Source organism: Lissotriton vulgaris, chromosome 4_1, assembly GCF_964263255.1.
Source record: "Lissotriton vulgaris chromosome 4_1, aLisVul1.2, whole genome shotgun sequence".
Taxonomy (NCBI): Eukaryota; Metazoa; Chordata; class Amphibia; order Caudata; family Salamandridae; genus Lissotriton; species Lissotriton vulgaris.
In genome coordinates, this window is record NC_141691.1 from 759,065,386 (window position 1) to 759,086,896 (window position 21,511).

The window sequence follows — 21,511 nt, forward strand, 5'->3', positions numbered from 1 at the left end:
TAGTGGGCCAAAGTGCATGCCCAAGTCCCTGCACTGGAAGAACCAGTGAGAAAACTACATATGCTGCAGCAGCAGGGGGTACCCCAATACAGGTGCTCTCTGATACCACTACTGACCTCTCCTTAGATGCTGGCATTGGGCACACCACTCGTGGGGTCTTGGAAAAAGATTCAGAAAAGGAGACCACAGACTTTTTTTCATTCTCTGACGATGCTGAGCTTGAGGATGAATGAGGGGGATACATCGTGTCTCACGGATGAATCTGATAGCCAATCTGAAGCCGACGATGCCCAGACTGTTAAACCCAAGCAAAAAGCAGCTAGAAAACGGATCAGCAGGACCCATGGGGTAGGCCTCGACTGGGACCATTGGAACACCGAGCAACTAACCACCTTGGTTCTCTTCACTCATGGTGCAACTACTGCCCCTACCTCAGTATCAGCCCCACCATATATAGACACTGTACTACAGGCAATTGCAGCCCATCGAGAAGAGACCTCCCAGGATGGACGAAAAGCACAAGCAGCACTTCGAAAGGTGCAAGGTGTAGTGAGAAAATTAGTAAAGACATGTGGATTATTTGGCGATCGGCTAACCGAAGTAGAAAATAGAACCTTAACAAATGAGACTGAGGTGGTCGCCATCAAGGAACAAGTTGAGTCCAATGAAGCACAAATTGGGGACATTCGATGGAAGTTGGAGGATTTTGAAAATTGCCAACGCAGGAACAACCTCCGCATTTTGGGTGTACCCGAAAAAGCCGAGGGGGATGATGTTCGTTCCTTTGTTATCACTCTGCTACGAGATTCCCTTTCCTGAGCTGTCAAAATGGAACTGGGATGTCGAGATACAGAGGGCACATCGGATGCCACTCACTCTGAGAACCCCCGCGAAACCTGGCGCCTATCCCAGGGCTATTCTAGTTTTTTTTGGGAACTTCCTACTGAGACAGGCGGTCTCTGAGAAAGCTAGACCGGAGACCAAACGTACCTTGAACGACATCTCCTATTTTACGCGACCCGATTTGTCATACCACAGTCGAGAGGAGGTGGAGGTTACGCCAACTCATCAAACCTTTTCAAGATAAAAAGGCGACGGTTTACCTCAATAACCCTGCACGCCTAAAAGTCATTCTTGGGGGTCAAACAAGATTCTTTGATTCTGAAATCAAAGCCCAAGAATAGTTGAATAGCTTAACATAGGCAGAAGCCCAAATGAAGCGGGGGGTAAAGTGAATTGCTGGTTTGGGAGCCTAGTGTAACGCAAGTACTGAATCAGCATTGTGTACAGATGAACTACTTGACATTAATAGGCCACATTGTGAATTCTTGTGTTTTTGTTTTTCCTTTTTTCACTTCCTTCACTGTTTTTTTTTTGTGTGGCCCTTTCTCCCCCTTTTTTTTTCTTCTTTTTTTGACATTGTAGTTCAATACTAGCCAGTCTACGATCTTAAGCAATCTGAAGGGTAGCATGAAGTGGACTGTTCTTTGTACGCTTATTGTGGCTCATTACGAGTTATGAGTTAGTAACAACGAAAACAAAGTTTATGTAGCTGGTCTGGTGTTATAGTCGAGCTCCGTCTTATTTTTTATTCTCGGTTTGTAAAAAGTGATTTTTTGTTAGATACGTCAGTATTTCTGACGTATCTGCATGGCGCAAAAGTGACGCATTGCTGGAGTGTGTCACAAAAGTGAAGCAACTCTAGCAATGTGTCCTTTCTCAGGGGACAAGCCCCATGTGAAAGGGCCTGCATCAGTCTTATGCCTGCTGTGAGGCAGGCGTAAGAAATTGACACATTTGAGTCGTGGAAGTGGCGCAGTGAAATCTATCTTATAGATTTCACTGCGTCACTTCTATGACTTTTTCTTGCGTCAGAACGCCCCCCCTGCATACATTATACCTTGCGCCGGTATAATGTAGCTCAGGGGTTTACAAAGTGACGCATCTACCTAGATGGGTCACTTTGTAAATTTGGTGCAACAAGGCACATTTTTTACGCTGCTGGTGCGTCACAAATGGTGACGCACCAGCGGCGTAAAAGTGACGCACGGCCTCATAAATGAGGCCCGAGGTTTATAAGAGCACGATTTGGGGCTCAAGCATGCAATGCCATGGCTGAGACAAACAACATCAACTACCTGAAGATTGTGCAAATATGGTGAAGAGAACATCACCCATTTAATTTGTATATGCCCGGCTCTATTAGACCTAAGACGTAGACGGCTAAGGATATCATTCAACCAACGGGTAATTCACTCATGCAGACAAGGGGTGATAGCATGTCTTAAACCATCTGATATAGAATTGAATTGTATATGTGTAAAATATATGAGAGCAGTGGAAACGATAATGGCATACATTATGTGACCATACTGTTAGACGGACCGGGAGGGTCGGCCGAGGACAAGGGGAGAGGTCTCCAGGGAGAGCCGTCTCCAGCGATCGTACAGACGAGTAACTTCCCCCCCACAGACGTACACCACACAAAGATAAGGTTTAACGTTCTTTATAAGAAATCTTTAAGTACGGTGGAATGGTACAAGGAGGTCTGGACTCAGGGGTCTCCTCGATTCTAATCTCTTGGATGGGAAGGGGGTAGCGGGACAGTCTTGTTACCAATCTGGTAGATGCGATGGGTGATGAATAGCTCACAATCCTCGAGCTCGGCGTTCTAGCTGGACGGGCGGCGGCAGCGCCGGCAGGTCCCGAGATGATTGTAGGTAGCGACGGTCCGCGGTGAAGGTGATAGTTACAACGGTCCGCGGCAGCGCCAGCAGGTCCCGACGAGGATGAAGGATGCAGAAGGTTGCGGCAGCGCCAGCAGGCAAGATGATAGTTCGCAAGGCAGGGCTACGGCAGCGCCAGTAGTCCGTCAAGGATGAGTTCTTCGCGGTGTCTCTCGACTCCAGGATACAACTGCCCTCCTGCTCTGGGGCTGCCCCAGTTATAGGTCTGGCGCCCTTTGATGTCCGGACCCTCGCACTTGGAGGTCGGGAGGTCCGGGATGAGGGAGTCCAGACACCCAGCAGGGCGGTGGAGCCAGCGCCCGGGGGAGCTGGGGGGCGATCGGCACCTGGCGGGGGAGAGCCATCGACACTTCTTTCTCCCATTGACCTGCCAAGTGGTCCGTTCACCTCCTGGGTGGATGGTGGTGCCGGGATGTCGGGGCCTGGCCAGGCCCAGGGTTAGGGTCGATCTGAGGCCACGCGGCCTCGTGGTGCAGTGTCCAAGATGGCGGCCGGGCCGGGCGAGGGCCGGTAGTGGTTCGGCCCCATGATACAGAGATGTCCGGGGGCAGGAGTCCCGTATGAGACGGGGTGCGGGGTGCTTCTGTGGGTAACACCTGGAGGGCCGGGGCTCGGGCCCTGTCATGCGGGGAGGAAGCAAGCCCTTCATGTGGCCTGTCCAACACATACTTTTTTAAGCCTTATGTAATGAAAACTTTCTTATCTATTATATGAGGAAATTGTTCCTCGTTGGTTCACTCTAAATGGAAACATATAAAAACTATTTTGACAATACTAATGAATTTAATAATAATGGTAAAACCGATTACTTTTATGATCTTTTTTATGCTTTCCTATATTGTAAGTTTTTAATTAATCAACAATAAACAAAACTACTAATAATAATGGTGGTTCAGTCCCGCCTCTGAGGTGACGTTGTTACACAATATTACTGCCACCTCTGCACATGAAAGCCAGTTTCTTTCTGATATCTGTCCATGCCCTCCAACGTGGAGCCACTAGTAATTAGATTGTGCCAATGTGAGCTATAATTTGGAATCCTTTTTGTACAGACCAAATGGTTCTATTCCACAGAACAGGGAGGAGGGTGCGTCAGTGAGGAATCTGTCGTTAGATAGAATATGACGAGTTGATATGAATGTAATGAAGAACACCTTCTTCAATGTAAACAACCTCAGACAAAAACTATGCAGTGGCACTAAATAAAAAAATAAAATGTTTTTATTGCTTTTTTCCCTACATCAAACATCTGGCATTTACATTTCAATTATGTTATGTTGTTCACACCTCGGTCACCATTCCACAATATTGTTTGCAGACACATCTACTTATACCTTTATATTTCAATTCGGTCCACTTTTCAATGGCTATCTCCCATACCCCATCTACCTTGCAATTTTCTGCAACCGCATTTATTGATATTATGTGCCCTGTTTCAGAACATGCCTCAGTGACTCAACTAATATTCGCATCAATATATAAAAATAAAACAAATTAACAAAACATTATTGACAGTCTTATACCTAATACTCACCCCACCCCCTGCCTCCGGTGTGTTTCTCCTGCACATAAAAGAAACAGTAATATGCTGTATTATTCTATATTATTGTAGCACATCAACCTCCGGACTACTCGATCCAATCTGATATTTCCCATTTGTGTGGTAGTGCCACCTAGTAATGCCAGGAACCCCCCCTATGTTCCATCGGTTCAGGGTGTCCCCACCTTTACATCCGTGTCGAGTCTCCATCTGACTCTGCCTCTGGTATCTGTAGTACCACAACTAAGGCCTTCCACGCCTTTGCGGTCTCTAGTGCTCTATCATTATTAGTTCTCTTAGCTTGCTGGAATCTCACTGTGCTCTCACTGGTTTCCCACTTAAGTAATTCCGCCTTCCATCTTGTAAAGCTGGGCCCTTGCCTAGATTTCCAATGCACCGTAAGGACCCTCTTGGCCAACAACAACCCAAAGTCCAAAAACGTACTTGTGACTTTTATTCTAAATGTATGTGGAAACCAATGCAATAAGCACGTACCTATGTCCGGCTCTATTTGTCGGTCTGTAATCTCACAGAGCATACCAACCACCTCTTCCCAATACGTTCCCAGCTGTGGGCAACTCCACATCATATGGTGAAACTCCGCCCCCACTAAATTGCAACGTGGACATTGGGCTCTATCTGTTCTAAAATACCTGTTGATCTTACCCGGAGTTAAGTACGCCCTATGTAAGACATAAAAGTGGATCAGTTGGAACCTGGCATTTTGAGTACTCTTCCACGCTCTCTCTACTAGTCGGGCCCACGTTGTCTCAGGGATCTCCTTGCCAAGATCTGCCTCCTATTTCCATTGTAACTGGTTCAAGTGCTTCGTCCCCTCACTCACCATTCGTCTATATAGACATGTAATAGCTTTGAAGGTTCCCGCTGCCATCCCCACATATTGGCACACCATAGACGTCTGTGGTACCAACAACCCCCCTCCCCAATGCCGTTGTATTGCTGACACGAGGGCTGAATGCAATAAGAAATCTTCCTTGGGGAGACCATATCTATCCTGCAGAGCCTGGTATGGTAGAAGGGCTCCATCCTCATATACGTCTCCCAATACTTGTACTCCTAACTCCTCCCACGTAGTCAGATCAGTCCAATCTCCCCCATGTGGAAGCACAGTACACACACCCAAAGGAATCTCCGGAGCATATGGTTGGGCAAACCCACCCCTGTTGTGGCTCTGGTTCCAGCACAGCCTCAGCGTCCATTCTTCGTAAGATAGGGACCCAATGCGTATTCGCTGATGAATTATAAAAAAGGACAACACATGCAGAGGTATCCATCCAACCCTTCGGGCCGTCGGGCCCCTAAACTCCTAAGCGACTGCTTGGGAATCCATTGCAGCTGGACTGCCAAATCCACTAACCTCCCGTCCGGATCCACCAATTGATGGATCAGTTGAAATGGGACTCCCGCTCTAATCCATATCAGGGCCGCCCTCGCAAAAGCTGAGTATGTCGTATAATAAGGTTGCCCCCTCCATCTGCACTTCAATCCCAACCCTTCAGTTTGATTAATGTGAGTTTCCTGCAGAAAAGCCATGTGAGCCCCCTCCGCACCAAGTAAGGATGCACCTCATGACGTCGCACCATCCTATGAAGCCCCCGTACATTCCAGAAAATGCTTTTCAAATCAAGTAACGTCCCCATGTTGTAGCCAAAATCTCCCAAACAACTGTGCCCCACGTTCGAACACACTGATGGCTCTAGCTATCCCTAAAAACAACACAACATTTCCTTAACATCCCCACCCAAGAACAGGCTCTACAGGTCTAGCACCCATCCAAACCAACACTCTACGTGTTTCTCTGGCAACTACTGAGGACCCTCAACCACACCAAAGAAATGTGGGAAGGCGGCCTAGCGCTGTAGAGGACTGACCCACCAACTCCACATCACCCCTCGCCGTTCCCCTGGTGATAAGTAACCTTGACCTCTTTTGAAGCAATGTTTTATGAAGGAACCACACATTTCAAGCACCCACCGTTCCTACTTACCCTTCCACCCTTCACCCAGTAGCCACCCACTTGTGCGCTAGAAATCAGCAAAGAACAATACAAACCCCCGCATGTATTCATACCCAACCCCGCGACATTAAGCATCTGCAAACTCATCCGCTGTCCCAGGTGTTACGTGAGGCAATCGAACACTTCCCGTTTCCAATTCATCTGACTCAGACCCCAAAGATCCATTCTCCGATTCTGTTGCCACCAGCGATGCAATTTTTTTATCCAGAGAGATCGTCGTGACTGCATGCAACGCAGCAGTACGTTCTTTCCCCGTTTGAGTCTCAGTGGGTTTCTGGGCAGCAGGACGACGTCTACGAATGCGTCGCGATCGACGTGGCAGCCCCACCACTGGTATGTTCATGCCGCGTCCCGCTTCACCCATGCCTGTTCTGTACGATTCAAGCCATGACCAGGCTTCTTCCGGACTGTCGTGGAAATTTGTCTTACTGTCCATGATCACTCTTAAACGTGCTGGAAACAGCAGCGAATACTGGAGGCCTTCGACCCGGAGTTCCTTTTTGACCGCTAAGAACGAGGCACGGCGGCGCTGCACATCAAATGTATAATCCGGGAATAGTGTCATGTTTCCGTAGTCTACTTTGTAGGGGTTAGAGATTCGAGCCTTGAGCAGCAGGAGATCCCTATCTTTATAGTGGAGTAATCTAGCCTCCACTGGTCTGGGTGGCCTACCAGGAGCCGGCGTCCGATGCGCAGTGGCACTAAAGGGGTACAAATCTGGATTTTGAGAAACAGAATCAGGTCCCACTGGCGCATCACAAAGGGTATTGGCAGTAACATGTGTCAGCCCTTTTTAAAGAACACTTCACAACAGGTGATTTAAACAGAGATGTCTGATCAGGCAGTCATAAAATAGTTGTTAAGGTTGACAAATAACCTTTACCTGTTGCCACATCAAGGCCTGCTGGGCTAGTCATAAGTTGAAAAGTAGGACACCTGACAACTGGGCTTGTAGGGGTTGGGTATGTCGGGAAGAACATCAAACAGCAAACCTTTCACAGTGTCCCTTATAGATGTCTTCATTCAAGGGATTCCTATCTGCCAATATGACATTTACTACTTCAGGGGAGAGATCAAAGTCTGTCAACTTTTGTTGCTCAACCTCAATGTATGGAGGTGTAAGATGAGCAGGCATGGATGGGGAACTTTGCCTTGCTGTTGCATGAGTAGGTCTTCCCGAAGAGGAAGCAAAATCGTAAGACAGAAGCTTATGGCCAGAAGTTCTGGATACCAAACTCTCCTGGCTCATTCCAGAGCCACTAGGATGATTTGGGCCTGATCGTTCCTGATCCTCTTCAGAACTCTGGGAAGAAGAACATAGAGGTGGGGAGGCTTACAGCAATCTAGAGCTCCAATCCACATGAAAGACATCACCGAGAATGAACTGCCTTGGGAACTCCAACGCGCAACAGCTTGGAACCTCTTTGTTCAAACCAGTGGTGAAATGATCGAGTCAGATTTGCCACTATCACTAAAAGATACCCTGTGCCATCTCTGCCACCATTTGTGATCAGCTGAGAACCTGCACCCATACTCCTTTGATGGACAGGAGGAAGGCTTCCAATGTTAAACGAATCACCCACACCTACAACAAGTTGATGTGTAGGTAAGGTTACGGCAGAAATCCACATTCTATGATCTCCACCTCTCCCAGATGACCTCCTCAACCCAACAGTAATGCATCTGTGATAAACATCAGCTCTGGGTGGAGTAGGTAGAGGGGCCTGCCACCCATCCAGTTTCGGTCCATGCAACGCAGCAGTACGTTCTTTCTCCGTTTGAGTCTCAGTGGGTTTCTGGGCAGCAGGACGACGTCTACGAATGCGTCGAGATCGACGTGGCAGCCCCTCTACTGGTATGTTCATGCCGCGTCCCGCTTCACCCGTGCCTGTTCTGTACGATTCAAGCCATGACCAGGCTTCTTCCGGACTGTCGTGGAAATTTGTCTTACTGTCCATGATCACTCTTAAACGTGCTGGAAACAGCATTGAATACTGGAGGCCTTCGACCCGGAGTTCCTTTTTGACCGCTAAAAACGAGGCACGGCGGCGCTGCACATCAAATGTATAATCCGGGAATAGTGTCATGTTTCCGTAGTCTACTTTGTAGGGGTTAGAGGTTCGAGCCTTGCGCAGCAGGAGATCCCTATCTTTATAGTGAAGTAATCTAGCCACCACTGGTCTGGGTGGCCTACCAGATCTGCAGAGTCACCTCTGCAGATCTGTTGCAGTATCCATCGATACTTGGATGAAATTGAAGAGATTCCCTTGGTGCTGAGCCCACTGAGACTTAGATCCCTTTGCATAGCCCACGTGTGCCACCTGGTGTGGTCTACTAACAAGATGTAGGCCAAGAGGCCAAGAAGCCTCAGAGCCATTCTCACTGAAAACCAAGTCAAAGGTGGAAAATTGGGATCATAGCCTGAATGTCCTGGACTTGTTGAGGTAGAGGTAAAGCCCGAAACAGCACCGGATCTAGGAGGGCTCTTATAAAAGGGAGCCTCTGTGAAGGAGTCAAATGTGACTTCGACACATTGATGGAAAATACCAGAAATGTCAAAAGCTCAGCCATCACCTGGAAGCGGTTGAAGACTTTATGAGGTGAGCTTGCCTTCAGCAATCAGTCATCAAGGACGTGGGAAGACTGGAATTCTCAACCTCCGAAGATTGGCAGTGACCACCACAATCACGTTTGTAAACACACCAAGGGCAATAGTATGGCCAAATGGGAGCACTGTGAACTGAAAAGGCTCCTGGTATCCCTGAAACCACAGATAACATCTGTGGGACTGAAGGAAGGGAAGGGGAAATATGTCTCCTGCAAATTCAACACCACCATTCAGTCACCTGGATCCAGAGAAGACAGACCAGGGCCAGAGTGTGCATCTTGAACTTGTCTTTCTAAGGGTCCCATCATCAGGAGATCTCTCACTCTCCTTTGCAGATTGGACCAATGGTCCTCTATAAGTCATTTTGGTGTAGGTGGTATGTTTGGAGAGGTGGGAAGGGATGGTAGGGTGTAACCATGTTGGACTATTTCAAACACCATCTGTCCGATGTGATGCTTTGTCACCTGTGGAGGCAACAACTAGAGGTGACAGTGCGTTGCTAAGGGTAAATTAAAGTAGGTTTTAAGAAGGAGCAGGTTTTAGAGTGGGATGAAGGACAGATTAGCTGTCGACCGGATCCCTGACACGTGCTTCAAAAGGACTGAGAGGTATGTTGTTGAAGTGGGGAATGTTGCGGCCTCTGGTGTACCCCCTTAACAATGTCTAGAAATGGGTACTAGTGCTTGGGAATCTACTCTGCGGGTGGAGCTAGGCCAAAAGAGCATGTGTTGCTTTGCTTTCTTTAAGCGCTCTAGCGTTGAATCTGCTTGTCCTGATTATAAGGGTGATGTCAAAGGCATGTCCATGAGCGATTGCTGGACATCACATGAAAAACCTGTGGATCGTATTTAGGCGTGGTGCCAAAGCACCATACTAGCACCAACTGCCCTAGCCAGATAATCGGTGGTGTCCAGACACGACCTGATCACGCACTTCATTGCCTCTTCGTCATCCTGAAATATTGGATGGAGGTTGGAGTGATGGTCATCTGGGACTGGGACTCAGGGCTAAATATTTGCAATTATATCCCACAATGCATACAAGTAAGGCCCCAGGAGCCAACTCGAGTGTACGAACCTGGGGATAAGCTTAGCAGATTAGAACATTTCATTTCTAAATGCCACCATGCATTTCCGCTCCCTGTCTGGAGGGGTGGTAGGGAACACAGTTGGGTTTAACCTACTGTCGGAGGCCTAAACCACAAGTTTCTCTTATGTCAAGAAGAAAACTGGGTCACCCAGAGGTGGCCTCCTTGCTGTTTGGTGGTTGACAGGAGGGCAAGATCCTTGCTTTGTCCAGGTGCCTAAAAGCATGTCAGTAAGTGCCTCATTAAAAGGCAGTAGTAGTCTGTAGTGGCTGCAGTACCTCTGTGAGTACATTGGTCTTTACTTCCACTGAGGGAAGCTGAAGGTCAATCGCTTTTGGTGCCCTTTTTGTCACTATTGCAAATGAAGCACATTTTTCAATAGAGGGGTCAAGTGGAGAAGTGCGGCCAGAGTGAGATAAGGTATCAGGGGCCAGATGTAGGTAATTCATATTTACCGACTCTTAAATACCGAATTTTACCAATTCGGTATTTAAGAGTCGGTAAATATGAAGGGGGGAGATGTAGGTATTACAGATTCTGTAAATACCGAATCGTTAAGATTCGGTATTTACCAATTCTGTAAATACCGATTCGGTAATGCCCATTGATTCCTATGGGCATTGAAGCCCATAGGAATCAATGGGCATTACCGAATCGGTATTTACCGATTCGGTAAATACCGATTCCAGCAAGGGTGCAGGGGGTGTCACTTTGACACCCTCTAGCACCTCAAATACAGGCATGTGTGCCATGTGGCACACAGACATGCCCTAAGGGCATGTCTGTCTGTCACATGGCATAGGTGTGCATGCACACATGTGCATGCACACCAGGATTCGGTATTTTACCACTCTGGGTCTCCAAATCTATATTGCAATGGAAGCATATCAGAATGAGAGCAGGGTGTATGAGTGGTAAAGATGGGCGTGATCTCGAACAAGGTCATGGTGGATTCCCTTCCAAGTCTGGAAGGACTATTGGTCTTTCTCCTGCATGGGTGTAGGCACTGCTGGTGTAGATGCTTGGTGCAGGTCTCGATGCCGTATGGGGAGTCAAAGCAGCCACTGACCTAAGAGTTGGGGAGGACCCTAGGACAGCGGTCATGAGGTGTAATTGGTGTTGAGGATGCATCCACTGGTTATAACCCAACTGGAAGTCTCCTTGGGTCCATGGGCCACAGGGGTGCACCTGAGGGCCCCTTGAAAGGTACCAGAGATCTGCAATACAGCCTTCTTGAAGGCTTGACTGAGTTGAGGCATTGCCAATGGCCCTGGGAACTCTGGCTGGAGCAGGAAAAGCACAAGGATCAGTTCAGAATGTGGGGCCAAACACTTGTAGGTATCCTGGCGTACTTCTATGTTCTTCTGATGAGAGTGCCATAAAGAAGAAGAGCAATGTTTCACTTTCCTGTGTTTCCTCTTTTTTTGGCTTAGCTAAAGACTTGGAGTGGCATGATGGTCTATCTTGGGAACAGTCTAGGGCTGAGAATGCAACAGCATCCTGGACTTTGAGCGAGACTGAGCTTTCTAAAGTTTGGCCTTGTGGCACTAGAGCCTTTAGGTTCACGCAAGCACATTTGTCACTTGATGTTCAGTCATGTGACAGCCTGGGCACAAGAGACAGACCCTATAAGGGTCCGGCACGAACATCTGTTTGTGACAGGCCTTGCAGGGGTTGAAATCTGTCATTTTAGGGGAGACATCTCCTTGTACAGTGTAGAAATTTTGGAAAAGAAATCGAGGGAGCGAGATCCCCATCCATGATAGAAGGCGCAAATATAAAGGAACTGATGTTGACACATCGAGGTCGCAGCTATAGTCCTACCTACCGGCACACAGGGGAATTACTGGCAAAAACAATCTCCAGATTCAGTCTTCAACCTGGGGTTATTCACAAGGTGATGAATCTGTGGAAGTATCCATCAAACTGAGTTTCCAGAGGTGGTACCCCCACTCACAATTTCTAACCAAAAATGTTGACTTTACATCTTACCCAGGTATCATAAGGCTCTACCCATCTTTTTAAACCAGAGCCACACATTGTAGGAGTGGTACTTGAACTGCATTAGACAATGGCTATCAAGAGTGAGTTAGTGATGTTTCTGGGAAGAAAACAAGAATGAAGGAAGACAATACCCAAAACTTGGGTGCAGCGGAAATATATCAAAACTGAGTACCCTATTATTCATGGAAAGGATAGGATATTAAAAGACAAGAAAATTAGCTACATGCCAAAACAGATTTGGGGAAAGCAGAGCACAGTTATATAAGGAATTCCTTATGTAATGCAAAGATTACATTCTATCACATGTAGTTTTCTAAATTCAATATATGTTTTGTGTGATATTAGGTTTTCTAGATACACTATACTGTGTTCTGCAATAGGAAAACTCTGTTAGCAAGATTTAACTTCTCCATCTTGAAGGATCTACCAATGGTCTCCATTTTGCTATCAGTTTTTTAGGTGTTCTCATCTGCATCTTTTTACTTCCATTCATACCTCATCCATGATGAAAAAATTATATGTTGTTCACCCATCTACATCTATTATTATACACCGCTTGATAGTAACCTTGTTAAGCACTTCTGGTAGTAGAGCTCCCTCTCAAATAAATAATCCCAAAACTTAAAAAGTCTCTAAAGTTCTCTTATATAAAGGCAGGTTCCATGAGGTACAGATAACAAACAATAGCAACTGGATGTTAAAGGAAAAGCAAGTAGGAGGTAAAACAAAAGCACTGTATGAAAGTGCTTACGTGCTGTGTGTGCATGTTTAGATTTTTGTGAGTTCATTGCAAACAAAAAGTAACTCAGACTAGCAGGTACAGTTATATTTGACTAAACCTTTAACCAAGGGTCAGGTATGATGCAACTAGGCAGTGCTTAATTATTGCCAGTGGTTGCAGTTAGTGGGCACAACCACTCATTTTGGTGATTCTGACTTATTTTTCATCATGAGGCTTTGACCCAAAGCAAGAACGAGAAAAGGGAGGAAAAAGGATGAAGGGAAAAAATGGTAAACTGTGGCAAACGGACTGAATGGGGGCAAAAAATACCAGCAGGAGTGAAATATTTAGAGAGAGGAAAATGGAGCAAGAGCAAAATGGTGGAATAAAAAGACGTGAGCTGGAATTAAAAACAGGCAACCTTGCAATCCAACAACCCCAGCATATGCCAGCATTAAGGTGAGTTCATAATAAAAACTTGCCCCCCTTCACTTATTTAAGAGGATTTTCAAATTAAAGAGTGGAAATAGGTTGCTAGAGCTGCAGTTAACTAATAGGGGCTGAATAAGATCATCACAATGAAATCAGACACACTAGCAAAAAGGAAAAAAAACACTGACATTTAAGTAGTTGTAGAGGGATTTTTTTTAAAAAACAGTGAAGAGCAGTGTAAGAACCCCCATGAAGACGTAGGTGGAGAAAGTAAAATATAGTAATGGTGTGGATGGCTGACCGTGAGAAAGGGTGGCTATGCATACAGGGGGATGAGCTCAAATATGTAGGAAAATTGAATGAAACACCCAAATGTCCATTTGTAGCTGAAAGAGATTTTTTTTTAAAGCTCTGGCTAACTCAAATGTTATGTGTCAATAGAAATAGAGTCTGTATGCATGATAAGAGTCACAATTGACAATTATTGTGGTGGTTGGAATTCATGCAGTTATGGGTGGAGATCGAAGGGCTTAGAAATGCCAAAGATGGAGGCGTTCTAAGAAAAGATGGTGGGTATAGATAAACAAGGAGTGGTTGATGTGAGAAGGGATAGTTGAGTGCAATTGAAGACATAAGACTTATGACCCTTTAGATATAGACTGTCTGTCTTAATGTCAGCATCCCTCAGAAAAGAAAGGTCTTGGAATGAGATGTTCTTACAGTCAAAGCTGCTTCAACTGCAAGGACGTTAGAGTCATTGTCATAGGTCACAAATGTAAAAGGACCACAGTGTAGGATCCATTGAAACTAGGTGTGTATCACATTTCAGAGTCAATGCTGGAATTATTGTGACTATGATTTTAGCTTTATGCTTCTTAAACTTTGGCTTCATCTACAATGAGGGCATTATTATATATTTGTGTTATGTAGTCTGTGGTGTACAAATATCGCCCTGCTGATACTTGATCATGAAAAAAATAGCATTTACTTTTGTCATTCTTTTACCTTTTTGTTGTATTTTGCAGGGATCGTGATTATTTGCTAGGTTTAATTTCCGGTGATGAGTTTCAAATAGATGTTGGTAGATTGTGCAGTCCATCTTATCTGTATTGCTCTTTTAGATTTTGAAGGCTTTGTTGAGGTGCACATACAGAGTTTGCCCTTAGGAGGGCATTATTCAATTGATTGTATTCAAGGACCAAATTACATACTACCTGTTGCTGGTGGTCATTTTTACTACTGCTTAGTAGTACCCAGGACTGAGGAATTAAGAATGTTTTCCTTTTCTGCTTGGGTGAAGAGCAGATCAGTCCCATTTACCACCCAGCCTAATAGTTCCACTCAGTGATCGACTTGACCACTGGCCATAAATGCCTCTTCTTGCCCAAAGGGAAGCAGGCTCCTGGGGTCTCCTAGTCTGGTAGGTCACGGGAAGATCTATTGATGCCACATTAAAAGGTTTGTTTATTTTTAGGAGTTATTAACTTGACGCCAGTTAACTTAGTAATACAGATTTGTCACCATATTAATCCAACAGCAGATGCCTGTTCGCAGTTGGTGATGTAGAGTGTGTCCACAGCGGGGGATTTCTGCCCAGAGGGTAGACTGCCTCTCTCTTCATGGCATTCGCTGATTGGTTATCATACTGCATGAGCCTAATCCCACGCTCCACGGGGTAGAAAGTACCTCAAATTTACATACTTTGGGTGCTAAGGCTTGCTACAGCCTGCAGTAGGTTTATGTTATCTATGAGCACTCTCAGAAGCTTCCAATCTAAAAGAACAGTAGCATTGATACCCTCATAGTCAGAGGGGCTCCAAATCTGAAATCCTCAAATCTGTGTGACTCTATAAGGGCATTTGTGGCAGTGTTCACGCCATTAAGTTCTGATGGTGAGGAAACAAAGGTCCCTGTAGGGTCCCCTATTGCCTCTGGGTCTTTGAGTGCATGCAGGGAGGCATATGGTGCATGCACCCCCTTTCCGACATGGCATGGACTTAATAGTCCATGCCGTGCAGGAAAGGTCTTTGGCGTTCCCATTGTGGTGCTTTTTTTAAAGGCACGTCATGGTATGGGCAAAGGATTCCCGCCAGACCAGGAGAAAACTCCTAATCTGGCAGGCGGCCAGCAGTCAAGTTTGGTGGCGCAGGAGCAGGGCAGTGGTGTGTTGCCCCGCTCAACCAACACCAAACTCGTAATCAGGCTCTATATCTGATGCCCTTCAAGTTTAAGAGGCCATGGCTTATAAGCATGGCTACTGAAGGACATGAATGTGCAGTCACTATTTTTTAATGTAAATATGGATTGACACCACTGCAGCACACAAGACTATTAGTTGCATCATTTTCAGTCTTCAAAGCAATTATTTTGTTTCTTGCTCATATGTCCCAAGGGACACGTTTTAGCTGTTGACTGCTGTGATCAGTCATTGAAATACTTAACAATTTAGCCCAGTTAGGATCAACATTGTCTATACTAGGCCATACAATTGCTGATTCTATCCTCTTCCGAAAGTACTGCTCCTGCTAACTACTGGAAATGTTAGATATCAAAGCAAACAAGGGCCACTATGCCTTACAAGATTCAACACTTGTAATGATTGTGGTGGGTGGTATCCATGTAGGTATGGGTGGGAGGAGGAGGAGTTAGAAATGCCAAAGATGGTTGTAGTGGTAAGAAAAGGTTGTGGATAGAAACAAAGAGCATGTGGGTGAGGCCAGATGGGGTGGTTGCGCGCAACTGAAGAAATAAAACTTGGAGTCCTTCAGATGAAGACTGTCTTATTATCAGCATCTCTCAGAAAAAGACCTCTGCTGTCCATAGGACACTGGTTTACTTAGAAAATTCTGATTTTATTTGAAAATGGGCTGATCCTAAAAGCTGCCGTTCGGTGCATATTTAACATTATGTTGTAGTGGGTGCATGTTTTCGGGACCTTTTTAAAAGAATTGTTCAAAATGCCTTCACTTTTTGCTGCGTTGATGGGTTTTTTCCCTGTTGTTTTAGGAATATGTCTGCCCTGCTCTAGGTGAGCAGGGTAGAATCTTGGCTTTTGCATCAGTGCATTTCATTAATTGAATTGTGTACTTGGTTTGAGTTGAATGTTTCTATGTCTAAATGTTAATTTGTAATGACTAAGGGCCTCATGTACGACACTTTTTTACGGTTGCAAACCGGAGAGCGGCCTGTTTGCGACTGCAAAAAAGGATACAGGCAAGTACAAATGCTATTTTGCAAGTCACTGACTCACAAAATAGCATTTGCAACTCTCGCTGTTAGGAAGGGGCGTCCCTTCCTAATAACGAGTCTCAATGACATGTACAATTATTTGCGATCACATTTGTGGTCGCAAAACACTTGCAGTTGACCACCTACTTCAAGTAGGTTGTAAACTACTCGCAAACGGGATGGGGTCCCCAGGGGACTCCCTCTCCATTGTGAGTGTGTGCGAAAATATTTTTTTAAAGCAGGCAGTAGTCCCAGAGATTACGGCCTCCCCTTAAAAAATGAAATTGAAAAGTTTCATTCAATTTATTTTCTTTTAATGCATCTGGTTTTCCTTAAAGGAAAACGGGATGCATTTAAAAACAGAAGCTGCTTTCCGAAAAAAGCAGTCACAGACATGGTGGTCTGCTGACCCCAGCAGGCCACCATCCCTGTGAGTGCTAGCCATTGCAAATGGGGTCGCAAATTTCGCTTGCCTCATGAATATTGATGAGGTATGCAAGATGTGTCCCCATTGGGAATCGCAAACAGTGTCTGAGACACTGATGTACATTAATTTTAGTGAGTCGCAAAGTGCAAGTCGCAATTCGGCGTAATTTGCGACTCGCTAAAGGGAATGGTAGTACATCTGGCCCTGGATTCTTTCACACTGCTCTATTAACGTGTACCTAAACCCAGGCAAAATTTCTGTTAAATTGGTATAATCTCAGGTAATTTTGGCAATTTCGTGCTTTACTTGTAATGCAAAATTCCTGAAAATACACTATTAAGCCGCGTCATGTAATTACATACCCTTCATACCAAACATTTAGTACGGGCACATGGGAGCAATATGAATGAACAACCGAAAAACGAGCATCTGCAGTACTTGGGATTTTTTCGCTTTTTAGTTGTTGTTTGAATTGCATACTCACATCTGAAGTTTTACGATAAAAAATAGCGGCAAATGCAGTTTTGTATTTTGCGGAATTACGCATTTTCAAAACTACGTGTAATCATACGAGAGCAAACTACATCAATTTCGAGCTCCGATGTTTGTACCCTGTAACGATAAACAGCTATTCAGTGGACTCAACACACAATCCTAGCTAAATTAAGAGGTTTGCAGGCGGAAACATTTTTATAAGGGCTGGCTTACTTGAAACTTATACTGGGCAAGGAAACCAAAGAAATATCTACACAACCCTAAAAGAGAAAACTGGGTGCCTCCAGACCTTAAAAAAACAGTTGCGCGGTGTACCTAAAAGGAATGGTTAATTTGTAAAAAAAAAAAAATGCTGTTGCGCTAAGGTATCCTTAGGACCCCCCTGCCGACTCGGCTGAAACCCATGTTTGCTGAATACCAAAGCTGAATAGTCTTAATTCCATCTCATGCCTATTTCTTCCACCACCCTACACTCCCTGTCTTTTTATTTCACCCTTGTTCTTTTTTATGCCTGTCTCTCCCTTTGTCACTTCTCTCTTGCTCTGGGTCAAAGTCTGAAGATGATAAATAAGTCCAAGCGCCCCAAAATGAGAGCCTGTGCCCTCCACATCCAAAAACTGGCACAAGTTAAGCTCTACCTAAAAATTAAACAGGGAACCTGGAAACCCATAGAAACGACAAAGGTGGAAAAAATGTACAACTAAGAGAAGACCTGTACCTGGACAACTCTCTCACTAGTGTTATTTTTCCCCTATTTGGAGTTAAGTTTGAGAATGCATCCAGTCCTGGGATGTGTGTTTGACCTCATGGTCACAGGATAGAATCCCACTGAGCCGTACATCCCTCTGAGGTCGATACACCATTGGGTAACATTGAGTTGGGTAACAATAAACATCTATTGTTTCAGAGTACAGCGGCCCAAGAGTGAACATGCTCTTTACAAATACATGCTATGTCATATACCAACAGAAGTTTACAAACCTTTAATTTTCTGGACAAATCATTCGGTCATGGATGTTTGAGAAACAGCTTTGCTTATCGTTTTTCTCTGTGGGAACAGAACATTGCGAATGGTTAAGATTTATCGTGCATTGGAACAGAGAAATGAGCAATACAGTGCAATTTAAAACAGACATGCCAGAATCAATTACGAGAGTGTATTTTTAGAGGGAAATTTAGGGCCTGACTCAGGGCTTAACGGACAGAGTAAGTACCCTGTCACAAAGGTGGCAAGGTGCCCTGTCCACCAAGCCGTCAGTCTGTTTGCTCCTTTTAGTCAGGCAGACAGGCAGGTTTCCCACGGCAGTGCACTCGCTTAAACCGGCAGCCTGACGGAGTAGGGGCAGTTGGTGAAACAACATTACATAGGCCGCCCGGCCTATTTAGAGTGGACAGTCTAATGGTCGCTTACTATTCTCGGGACCACCAGAGCAAATCTGACTGTCCTAAACAGGAGGGGGGATACTAATGAGCCTTACACTCAGGTGGAAAATTCTCCAGGTATCAACGTCATTAGAACTTAGTTTTTCAAAAACAAACTCCCACTTTGAGAGTTTGTTTTTGAAAAAAATAAAAAAGGTTAGTTCACCAAAAATTCAGAGCCGTGCATCTCCTGTATAGTCACAGAGATCACCACAGGGCAGGCACTGAGCTCTAGATATGTTGGGAAATTTTCCATAGGGGTGGTGGACAGGCTGTCCTCTGGCAGCTTGAAGGACAGGGGATCGTGCGTCAAACTGTAAACTAAGGCATAGATGCATCAAGCGAAACTGCGATCGAAATTGTTGCGAAACAGCGATTGCGATAGCAAATTCCACTTCTGCAATGCATCAAGTGGAAAAGCAACAATTTGCGAATTCGCAAAACAAAGAATCGCTAAACTCGTAGAAACCCCCAGTGCGATTCCTTAAAAGCGATTCCCCACATATATTGCGAAAATAATAGCGAATTCACAAGCCAAATAGCGATTTCGCAAATATTTTGCTATCCACATGCATCAGCAATCGCAAAAAGCGAAAATACCAAAAATCGCTAAATACGAGTCGCAATTTAAGGAGAAGCTAAACCAGGTGGTAACCATGAAGTCATATTGGCAAAAAATAATAATTGGTTGGAAACAACAAACAGGTGTTGGCTAAATCAAACACACTTAAGGAGACTCAGTAGGAGCACGAGGAAAGTCACAATGGCAGGTCTCTACATCGTGGCAAGGCCGCTGAGGCTCCAGGCTGCAGCCCAGAACTGACGCAGGATCCATGAACGCAACTTCCGGCTGTGGATTACACCACTGGGACAGACTGAAGAGGAGATCTACTCAAAATACAGCCTCAATGAGGCAATGATTAAGAAGGTCATCAGAGACCTTGACCCCCTGATGCAGCACCCAACACGGAGGACCAATGCCGTGCCCACCCATGTCCAGATCCTGTGCTGCCTGCACCTCCTGGCCTCCAGCAGCTTCCAGGGGATAGTCGCATATGCAGGGGGTATATCCAGCGTACACTTTCACACTGCCTACAGAGTTTTCTGGACGCCATGCTGAGCCAGATACATCACTACATCACCTTCCCAACAACCCAACAGGACTTAATGCAAACTAAACTGGACTTTTATCATGCCCCACATTTCCCCCATGTAATTGGCTGCATCGACTGCAACCACATACACATCTGTCCACCCGCAGAGACTGAATACATGTACCGGAACCGCAAGTCATATCATTCCCTCAACATTCAGATGGTCTGCAATGCGAAGACCATTATTACAGACATTGTGGCACAATACCCAGGGAGCACACATCATTCGTTTATCTTCCGGCACAGCGGCATACACACCTGGTTGGTCAGGGGTGAATTTGGCGAGGGACATCTCCTAGGTAAGTACACATGTTCACATACAGTATGTTAAGACCATGTAGCCGTGCATAACAGGCACTGATCCTCTGCTCCTCCCTTCAGGTGACAGCGCCTATGCCCACTGTGAATACCTCGTCAACCCATACCTCAACCCAGCAACACCACAGGAACGGAGGTACAATGGTGCGCATATACACACCAGAAATGTGATAGAGTGGACATTTGGCATGTTAAAGAGTAGATTCCGCATCCTCCACCAGACAGGCGGGGCCCTCAAATACCGGCCTGAGGTCTGCTGCAGCATCGTGGCCGTGTGCCCCATAATTCACAATATTGCCACCAAGCGGAGAATACCTGTTGAGGGGTCTGGTAGTGGGTCGGAGGGGGATAACCTGCCACCTGCACATGTGCATCATGCACACGGGGAGAATCCTGCTGAAGGTCACTGGCGCCGCACGCACATCACACAGAACTATTTCTAGTGCACCCATACCCCTCACACAACACTGCACTCATGCAAGCCACATCAAAGATTGACATGAGGATAATTTCTTTTCAAAATAAAGCTTGTTTTTATTTCACACAGTCCCAATCTGCTTCCATCAGCAACAAATAAGGGCACGGTTTTAAAAAATCATGTAACCTGAGCTGGTGTGCATGGTTGCCTCACCACGCCACAGCCTGCAATGTAATGTGACTAGCGCCTCCTGCCACACGAACCCTGTCGCTTCTCACCCTCCACGTTAGGCTGGTTCTGTCGGGATGCAGTGTTGGGCCGGGCACTGCGCCTCCTGTCTGTTTGCACCGGCACAGATAGGCTGATGAGGCTAGATGCCTCTTCGCTGGCATCATCCCCCCCTTGCATTGCTATGGTCAGCCACCTGTTGGTGCTCCACAGCATTGGTGACCTGCTTCAAGGCCCTTGCTACGTCAGCACAGCATTGGACCATCTGTATTTGAATGTCCAATGACCTTCTTGAGAGCTGGGATGTGGCATTCCCAATCAGGTGATTTGAACGGGTGTAGGCTGACAGCCGTGTGAGCAGCTGCCTGTGGCGTCTGCGGGTGACGTCCTGCTGTCTACCATCAGCTGGTTGCTCTCCCTCACCGCTGTGGTCAGTTCCTGCACACTCTCCGTGAGGAGATTGATATTGCGTGCTGTTTTGTACAGCTGCACCTGCATTGCTGCCATGTGCTGCTTCGGGTTGCAGTGCACACGCAGCATCTGAGCCTCAATGCCCAGGCCCAAGTTGTGTGCATGTTGCTCCATGGCTGCTGTGGTGGGCACGGAGCGCTGCTGCCTTGACCTGCTACTGGCGTGGGCCCGCA

At 45.9% G+C, this 21,511-nt stretch overlaps 1 protein-coding gene across 6 annotated transcripts in view; it reads right to left on the reverse strand.

Moving 5' to 3' along the window:
• Positions 1–21,511, reverse strand: part of MYLK4 (myosin light chain kinase family member 4) — a 997,611-nt gene that overhangs the window by 15,049 nt on the left and 961,051 nt on the right. For all 6 annotated transcript variants that reach the window (XM_086965066.1, XM_086965064.1, XM_086965068.1 and 3 more), the window contains one exon: positions 18,309–18,375. In XM_086965066.1, the coding sequence (XP_086821192.1) occupies positions 18,328–18,375 (48 nt within the window). In that variant the 3' untranslated portion in view covers positions 18,309–18,327. The remainder of the gene's footprint in view (positions 1–18,308; positions 18,376–21,511) is intronic.